The sequence below is a fragment of the Dipodomys spectabilis genome, unplaced genomic scaffold (assembly GCF_019054845.1).
Source record: "Dipodomys spectabilis isolate Male_0828 unplaced genomic scaffold, ASM1905484v1 ptg000004l, whole genome shotgun sequence".
NCBI classification, from domain to species: Eukaryota; Metazoa; Chordata; class Mammalia; order Rodentia; family Heteromyidae; genus Dipodomys; species Dipodomys spectabilis.
The window spans coordinates 665017-674511 of NW_024870681.1; the positions used below are offsets into that span (position 1 = coordinate 665017).

The following is a 9495-nucleotide window of genomic DNA, read 5'->3' on the forward strand; positions in this document are numbered from 1 at the left end:
AGTTAGCCAGCAGGCTGACAGCTGGGCTGCCTGGCTTCTCCTGCCTCCCAGTCTATGTTCTCTTTATTTGCTGCCCCTATCCCAGGCTTGTCTCTCAATCAACCAAGCCCCCTCCTCCCCTTTTTCTTAAAAATTTTCACACTTAATTGAAACTGTATTCCTGTCTCCCAAGTGCTGGAGATGGAACTCAGGGTCTTGTACATTCTAGCCAAAGCACTGTACAGCTGAGCCATACTTCCAATGAATAGCTTTAACTTCAAAAGACAAATGTCACTGCTCTGATATGAAGAGGGGATCAGTGGGAGGTGGCACTCCCTGTACTGAGAAAGCAGACCTAGCTCAGAAGCATTAGACTTTGTTCTTGGACTAGAAGTCACACAGCAGCTCAGCACTCTGAATTGGCCCAAGGTCCTAAACTCCTTGGATCTCAGTTTTCCAGGCTGTAAAACGGGTACTATAATAATAGAGTTTCCATGTGGGATTGTTATAAGGCTAAGATAATGTGCATTGAAAAGCCCTTAGTACAGGGCCTATTCTATGATAAGCACCTCATAGGATTCAGTGCCAGCACTATGGAGATCATGCGCGTTATGATTAGTTATTACTAATCAGCTTTCTGTCCATAGTGGAGTGTGCACTTTAAGATGCAGAGTCCCTGGAAGAAGGAAAATGCTAGAAGGGGCTTGTTTATCATTACCCACTGGTGTTCTCCCCCCAGCTCCTATGCTGCCCCAGGCTGATCCTCCCCTCTGAGAGACTCCTGCAGATCCAGGGACAGGAAGGCTTCCTTGGATAGGTTCCCTTCATCTTTCCATGGAAATGGAGGTACTTCTGCTTATCCACCCATTCCCTTTTGGTGGTGGCCTCTTAGTTCCCTGAGGTGTCCAAGTGAGCTACATCCAGTAGCTCAGGGCTGGCTTCATTCATGGGTGAGGGTCCTGTCCAGTGGGTTAGAAGTATCTGGAGTTAGCCTAATGCTGCATGGTCAACATCCTCAAACTGTTGATATTTTGGCCCTTGGGCCCCGTGTTTGCATTTTGCACCAGTGCCAGCAAGTCATGTAGCCAGTCTCGCATATACTCCCACAGAGAGGATAGCTGCTGTGCCAAAAGGAAGCTGAGAGGCAAAGACCGGAAGTGACTGGCACCAAATCACTCAGGGCGGAGTCACTGTCTGGATGAGGCCTGTGTGCCCATCCTGATGCTATGACAGGCCTTGGCATTTGGGAGACATTTGGATTGTGGCTGGGAGAAGACTCACATTAAGGTGCTCTAACTTACCTGCAGATGCCAGAAATCTCATTTTTTTTTTTTTGGGAGGGGGTGTCTTTGTCTAGATTAAGCATTATTGCTTCTCGGAGACTGCTGAAAATTCAAATCACTGCAGCTGCTGGTAGTGAAAGTACAGGTTGTTTACCCACATTATCACATGACTGTGTTGCATGATGAGGCCAGGCTGTCCAAGGGCCTCAGAGTCCAATGGATGCTCCTGATGGCTACTCTAGGGAAGTCAGAGGGAAAAGGAAAAATCCTCATTACCCTCTACCTCTGACCCAGCCTACCTTGGTCTGCAGAATGGGTTACCCACAGTCCCAGCCAGCCTCCTACTGGAAGCTGAAAAGACCTGCACACTCCTCTCAGCTCATCTTCAGGGTACTGTGGGCCTGCGGGGTCAGATCTGTCCTTCCGTGATGGAGCCCTCTGGTAGGCACAGCATGCTTTCCCTTCAGTGACAGCTCTGTGGTTGCCACAGGACTTAGCAAAGACTTTCAAGGTGTGTGTGGGTGGGTGTGTGCGCGGCTCGTGCACACATGTATACCATGCACACATGTATACCGGTAATAGGGATTGAACACAGGGCCTGGGCACTGTCCCTTAGCTTTTTCCCTCAAGGCTGGTGCCCTACTACTTGAGCCATACCTCCACTTGTGGCTTTTTTGTTGATTAACTGGAGATAAGGGTCTCATGAACTTTCTTGCTTGGGCTGGCTTTGAACTGTCGGCTCAAGATTCTTAAAAACACACCCAACCCACCGTTTCCAACATTCTATGGCATGGTCTGTTGGCCAAATCTGGCAGTCCATTTGGAATCAGGAAAAAAAAAGACGTGGAACACAGGCATGCCAGAATAGAGCGAGGGAGCCCAGGTTCCTTGTGGCGGCTGCAGACAGATGCAGGCGTGGCCAGGCTTCGCAGTTGGTCTGGGGTACAAAAATATGCATGCTTGCTTCCTTCCTCTCAGTTCCTCCCTCTCCAACTTACCTGGGGGCAGGTAATAAAGCAGGAGGAGGGAGATGGATGGATGAGGAGGGCGGGGAGCCAAGTAGTGCCATAAAGCCAGGGCCGGTCCAGGGAGTGTCCAGCTGCATCGGGAGTCAACACTCCTTGGGGATCCCGAGCCAGATCCTCAGGGCTTAGGAACAGGCCATGCTCCGCGGCGCTCCAGGACTAGGCCTCCGGGGCCTCAAGGGGGCTGAGGCCTCTGCAGAAGACTTAGGGGGCTCTTGCCCAGAGGCTGGGAGGGATTTGGGGGTGCTAAGGGAAAACAGCGCTCCTCGCGGCGTGAGCGAGGCGGAGGAGGCTGCAGGCAGAAAGCGCAGCCGGCCCGTGCGGTCCAAGGCGAGGCGCATGGCGGCCAATGTGCGGGAACGCAAGCGCATCTTGGATTATAATGAGGCCTTCAACGCGCTGCGGCGCGCGCTGCGCCACGACCTAGGAGGCAAGAGGCTCTCCAAGATCGCCACGCTGCGCCGGGCCATCCACCGCATCGCCGCACTCTCCCTGGTCCTGCGGGCCAGCCCCGCGCCCCGGGGGCCCTGCGGCCACCTGGAGTGCCACAACCAGGCCACCATCCCCAAGGACTCCGCGCCCCTGCGGCCCTGGCCCGGCACTGCCGCGCTCAGCTTTGCGCCTCCTGCGCCCCGCTGTGCCACGTGCTCCCCACAAGCGCTCCTGGGACAGCCCCGGGTGGAGATCGAGGCACCCAGCTTAGTCCAGGCTTCCGCAGGAAGCTGGTGCCGATGCCCTGGGGGGCCCCCTGCTGGATCGATTCCCTGGCCACCGCGGGACTATCTGCGAACGAGCCCCAGGCTGAACTATCAGCACTCTTGACCCCCACACACTACCACACGGAGCACTGTTAGGCCTGAAGAGAGACCAGGCCGGCGGGGTACATACAAAATTAAACAGGCTGCGACTTGAGCGGTAGAGGAAGCTGCCTTCCGGATGGGAAGGCGTTCTGGGGCCCGAGCAGCACCCCATTTCCCAGCCTGGGATGGGAGCTCTGAGAAAAAGAGCAGGATCCTCCCTGACTCGTAGGTTTGGACTGGACCTCTTCTTGGAAAGTGGCCTTTGGTATTGCTGTGCTCTGTTTTGCTTGCTGCTTCTGGAAAGGCGTCTTGTGTGGGAGTGGGTGTGGACACCTGCTGTGGTATGAGAGCATGGTGTAGGGGCCCCCTTCCCCTACCGGGACCCTTACCCCAAATCTGATTTGGGAGAGGAAGGAGAAGCAGAAAATATAAAAAAAGAAAAGTCATCCTGTCTGCTCCACTGGGCCCAGAAGCCCAAGAGGACCTAAAGCTGGAGAGCTGGGGATTGTCCTTGGAACATTGGGTCAGGGATTACTGCCTACAGGTAGGAACCTGGACACAGGTTCATAGCAAGCCCAGGGCAGTGGCTGAGCATAGCGAGATGGCATTCCTCCTGTGGCCCTGTGAGCGAGGGAGAACATTACATGGACAGAGTCACCAGGGCCTGGGAGGCTGAGGATGCACTGGGCCTCCAAGTCTCCCTGCAGAGCTGCGGTCTGTCTGCACTGAGCCACTGTGAGGGCTGACCAGAAAGGAGAGTCTGGCCAGTGCCAGGGAAGGAAGCTGAAAGTGGAGTGGGCAGAGACGGGAGGGGGCAAAGAAGTCCTGAGGGTACTCTAAGGGACAGGTAGAGCTCCCACGGAAAAGTGGGCCATGCTGTCTGTGATCCATGTGGAAGGAAGGGTGGCTGCTGAACCAGGCTGCTGCGGGGGAGAAGGGGAAGAGGCATAGGGCTGCCCCCACCCGAAGAATGACCAAAGATGACCTCCTGTCTAGCCTCCCACAGGTTGATGGGGCTAATGCTGCAGGTGATACTTTGCTGGGTTGGGGAGCCAACTGTGCCAGGGAAAGGCTGAGGCTTTCTGGTCTCTGGAGAGAGGGGCACTTGCCAGGTGAGAGAAAGGGTGATAAGAACCAACTCAAAATAGGGGACCCTCCCACAGATACTGGAGAGATACCCACAGGCATAGACTCAGGGTAGAGTGGGGGTTCTGCAGGACAGCTGAGACCAGGTGCACTGCCAGATTTTGAGAGGTCTTTGCTTTCTGCAAGCCTCAACACTCTGGCACACACACACACACACACACACACACACATCCTGGTCCTAGCCACACGCCTCTGTGCTCCCCAAGACTCAGTCAAGGCTGTGGCAAAGATCAGAGGAAGGCTGGGACTCTGGGACTCATCGGGAACAGAATTTGAGACCCTGAGCCTTGTTTTCTGCTCGACATACAGTAGAAAAGAAAGAGCCAGAATCTCCTGCTCGCTCAGTTCCTTACCTCTAGTTTCTCACCTCCGACTTGGATAATAATAATGCCAGGGTGGCCGTGAGATTAACAAGGTTCATAGCATACAGTTTTGGGTAATTAGAAGGTATTCACAAATGATGACTTTATTATGATGACTTTATTATTATTATAATCTTATAATAGGCCAGTCTGGACACAGTGTCTTAGTCTTGTTTCAGCATTCTAAATCTCAGGCTTTAAAAGAAGGTTCTCGCCAAGCCACATAGTCCAAGCATGTCTAAAGCGCCCTCTATAGACAGAAATATGACATGAGGCTGAGAAAGATCAACAGGAGCTCAGCCAGGAGGGAGGTGACTGCGTTCCTCTAAGCTCACCAACTGTGGGCCAATGACATAGGGACTTTGTGCGTTCTGTCCCCATGCATATAATGGACTAACACGAGTGCTTTATCATAGGCTGTTGTGCAGATGAAGTAAGATAATGAGTTAAAGCCCTTAGCTTGGTGCTTGGCCCACACAAACACTCACTAAATGGAAGCTGTTCAGACATATTCTGTTCACAAGATTGTTGTAAGGAGATGAAAAGAATGATCATAGAGTCTGAAATATATAATCTTCCTTGGTGTTTTTGTTGTTGTTGTTGTTGGTTGTGGGGCTTGAATTCAGGGCTTGGGTGCTGTCCATGAGCTCTTTCACTCAGGGCTAGCACTCTATCACTTTGAGCCACAGCACCACTTCTGGTATTCTGGTGGTTAATTGAAGACAAGAGTCTCACAGACTTTCCTTCCTAGGCTAGCTTCAAACAGCGATCCTCAGATCTCAGCCTCCTAAGTAGCTAGGATTACAGGCGTGAACCCCCAGCTCCCAGCTATCTTCTTTGTTTTATCAGGGTTATGTGTTTGAGTGTACATACCAACAGATTTGCATGCTGTTATGAAGCACTCGGAGGCGTTTAGATTATATTCATTGTAGATATATGAATATTTGTGTGTACATACATCTGTTTATTAACCCAATAGGAACTCCTTCATCTCCCCAATGTTTTTTTAGAGTATCCTTAGTTATTGCTGTGAAGGAAAGATAAGTATGTGATTATTAAAGAAATGAATGTTATCAACTGAGACCAGATGTATTGTCCAAAAACAGGAATGTATAATGATGCACATGAAATGCAAATAAAAAAGAAAATGTCAGAAAGGGAAAACACAAGAGCTACTATGACTAAAAAATATTAAAACTGACAAGATCTTGTATGTTCATAAAATTAATACTAACAGCCCACTCAAATAGTATTTCAAGTAGAGAAAGTTAACTCTTTTTTTTTAGGGGTACCTCGTTTCTGGGTTTCAAATCAGGCTTCATGCTCCCTCAGTTTGCTTGATTGGTTGATACATTGTCACTTAATCTGCACCTTCAGCCTTGTCTTTTGCTGATTATTTTGGAGATGGAGCCATGTAGGCTCTTCTGCCCAGGCTAACCTCAAACTAGGATCTTCCAGATCTTAGCCTTCTGAGTAGCTAGGGTTACAGGTGTGAGACACTGGTGCCTGGCTGGAGTTAACTTTTAAAGGATAGAGAGTAACAATTACAACACTCTAATAAGGTTACAGATCAGGGCTCTTCCAGACTACATTCCAGCTGGACTAAAGTTCACCACTCAGATCTTCTGTCAGGCTGTCCACGTGAACAGGGAGTTGACCAAGGAGCTGACTTAATTTCTGTAAGAAATTATACCAGGGTTTCAAGATCTTCATGTTAAGTTTGAAACCACAAGTTTTTTTTGTTTTTTATTTTTTGTTTTGGGTCCGGTTGTGGGCCTGAACTCTGAGCCTGGGCGCTGTCCCTCAGCTCTTCAGCTCAAGGCTAGTGCTCTACCACTTGAGCCACAGCGCCACTTCCGGCTTTTTTCTTTTTGCTTATGTGGTGCTGAGGAATTGAACCCAGGGCCTCATGCATGCAAGGCAAGTGCTCTACCACTGAACCACCTTCCCAGCCCGTAACCACAAGTTTTATATGCAATAATTTATACAAATAAACATATGCTAGCTGGGTGCCCGTGATTCACACCTGTAATCTTAGCTACTCAGGTGGCTGAGATCTGAGGATCACAGTTGGAAATTACTCCATGCAGAAAAATCTATGACGTTTCTATCTAAAAGCCCTATCTCCAAAAAGTCCAAAGCAGAGCTGTGACTCTACTTTCTTTTGCCAGCCTTGAGCAGAAAAAGCCTAGGGACAATGCCCAGGCCCTGAGTTCAAGCCCCAGTATCAATGTGTGCGTTGATATTGTGTGAGTCAATACTGTGCAAGACAAAGTCCACTTTATAGGGTGAATATAATCCATTAGCCTCCATGTACAATCTATATAGAGACTCACCAGGGCCACTGATGACTGGAGTAGGTTGGGTTGGACTGGGCAGCCCCAATACCTTATTTCTCCTTCCCTGCCTCCTCTCTGGTACCTACCTCAATTCTATCATCATCCAATAGATGGCACTGTAAACATAGTGTCTGCCCTGGTGAAACAGATCTAGTTCCCAAGGTGCCCCTAGTTCCAGCCCAACCAGGCAACCTCACTGCCACAGGCCACTCTGGGGACTTTGTGGCTTTTTCCTTTTCTCTTTTTATTAAATCAAAAAGACCCCTTTATGTCTGGTTCATTCTGTCTTCTAGGCAAGTGTTGACTAATGAAAATATAACGATAACCTCATTTTTAATGTCCAGTTTTGCTTAAAAAGGACAAGGAAAAAGGAAGCATGAAATTAATTTTATTAGCATTTTATTTAGCCCAACATATCTAAATACCATCGTGTTAACATGATATCAAGGTAAAATTGAGTGAGATCTTTCACTTACTTTTCTTTCGAATCTTCTAAATCCTGTGTGTATTTCTCCCCCATCTTCTAAATCCTGTGTGTATTTCTCCCCCACAGCATGTCTTCATTAGGACTAGTCTCATTTCAAGTGTTCAGTAGTTACGTATGGCTGGAGGTTACTGAATTGGGCTCTTGCAGAGGACAGCGCCTGGCAGTGCCAAGAACCCGCCCCACCTCCACCCCCCTTGGAAAGCACCTTCCTATTTTCAAGGCATCAACATGTTTCTGGAAACTTGAAATCAGAGGCACTCAGCAAATATAGTCTAATTCTCAAAACTGAAATTTGGGCCTAAGTTACCAACCTTTTCAAAATCTATTAGCTGCCAAGTGTTTTGTTTTCTTTTCCCTGTGGGGCTTGAACTCAGGGCCTGGGTGCTGTCCCTGAGCTTTTTGCACTCAAGGTGAGTGTTCTACCACTTTGAGCCATAGCACCACTTTTGGTTTTCTGGTGGTTAATTGGCAATAAGAGTCTCACAGACTTTCCTGCCCAGGCTGGCCTTGAACCATAATCCTCAAATCTTAGCTTCCTGAGTAGCTAGAATTACAAGCTTTAGCCGTAGGCACCTGGCTTGCTAAGTGTTATTAACTCTCCAGCTGCCACCTCAGGGGCCCTGTGTGTGGCTCCTCTCCCTGGTGCTCCTTCCTCTCATTCCTCCTGCCAGTTGTCTCTCCATCTGTCTGACTCAGACTTTACTAGAAGCAGCCTTTCGGAGGCCAGCTTGAGGTATAACCCCAAACTTTTTTCTCCCCACTAACACAGCCAAATTTAACCAAGCCCCAGAACCTGGGTCAGTGGCTGAAGTCTTACTGGGATGCAGTTGGATATAAGTGTCTCTTTCCAATTCTGGGTCTCAGTTTCTCAATTATTAGAACAATAATCTTGAGGTTATTATATTGTATATAATATATAGTATTATATATAATATTATAACAATGACCTTGAGATTCTTCTAGGTCCAATTTCCTGACCTTCCTCTGTTATTTTATTTTATTTTTGTAGTACTGGCGATTAAGCTTAGGCCACTGTACATGTAGTATTGTAACTTTTGAGCCAGCCCCCCTCCCCTTTTTTTTGTTTGCATTGTTTGTGAGATAGGGTCTTGCTAACTTTTGCTGGCCTTGAACTTAGTCCTCCTTCAAACACCTCTTGAATAACTTGGATTATAGGGCAGTACTACCATACCAGCTGTCCTTAGAATTTTAAATAATTTCCTACACTTCCACCAAGCCCCATACCTACCCAATGCCACCCATCCACCCCTTTTGCCTCCAGGTGACTCTTTTAAAGCAAGGTAAGGAGAGAGGCAAGGGATAGAGAGGAGAAGATGTAGAGATTAGAGGAGGCAAAAACACAGAGAAGGAACATAAGCACGAGAGAATAAAGATATAGAGAGGAAAGGTAGCCAGAACTCCAGGCACTCAGGAGCCAGCATCATCGACTGCTTCTGAACATGATGGGAAAGCCTGGGTTTGCAGACCCCTCCCCACCCCTTGGTAAGGTGCTTTGAAGCCCAGGCAAGGCTGGGGCCATGCTGTGTCCATATCTCCCCTTCCCTCCTGAGCCAGGATGCAACCTTTGGTCTCTAGGAGTTGAGGGCAAAGATCTGGATGGGATACTGGGTGGATCCAACATTTCCCAGAAGCCATGAGGATGCAAAATACAGTTCAGTAGGAAAGAAGCAGAGGCCCGTGTCTCTATGATCAGTCATTTTCCCCCATCCAGAACCCTTGGCCCAGAGGAGTCTCTGCTGGAAACCAGAGGCTGGCTTGAATCCCTGAGGGCTGGGCTGGGCTGGGCCAGGCGAGGCTGGGGCAGAGGCAGAATGCTGCCTATGGGTGGTTCTCTAGGGAGAGGGGAATTGAAAAGAAAAGGCATCTCCAAGGAGGGCCAGAGGGAGGGAGGCTGCTCTCTCTCTCTTTCCTTCTCTCTTACACACACACACACACACACACACACATACACCAGCCTCTCTGTCTCAGCCTTCCTCTGGAAAGGAGCGTTCTCTCTGCTCTCTGGGCTTTCTGTTGCTTCCCCGCCCATCTGTGCCGTCAGCAGCACCGGCAA

The 9495-nt window shown here is 49.2% G+C and overlaps 1 protein-coding gene across 1 annotated transcript; it reads left to right on the forward strand.

Annotated features, from left to right (window-relative positions):
- Positions 1-2425: 2425 nt before the first annotated feature.
- Positions 2426-3109, forward strand: Bhlha9 (basic helix-loop-helix family member a9). Its single transcript, XM_042694405.1, has one exon. The coding sequence runs from the start codon at positions 2426-2428 to the stop codon at positions 3107-3109; it is 684 nt and encodes a 227-aa protein (XP_042550339.1).
- Positions 3110-9495: the final 6386 nt, after the last annotated feature.

Coding starts and splice junctions, on each gene's coding strand:
- Bhlha9 (XM_042694405.1), top strand. CDS start 2,426: ATGCTCCGCGGCGCTCCAGGACTAGGCCTCCGGGGCCTCAAGGGGGCT.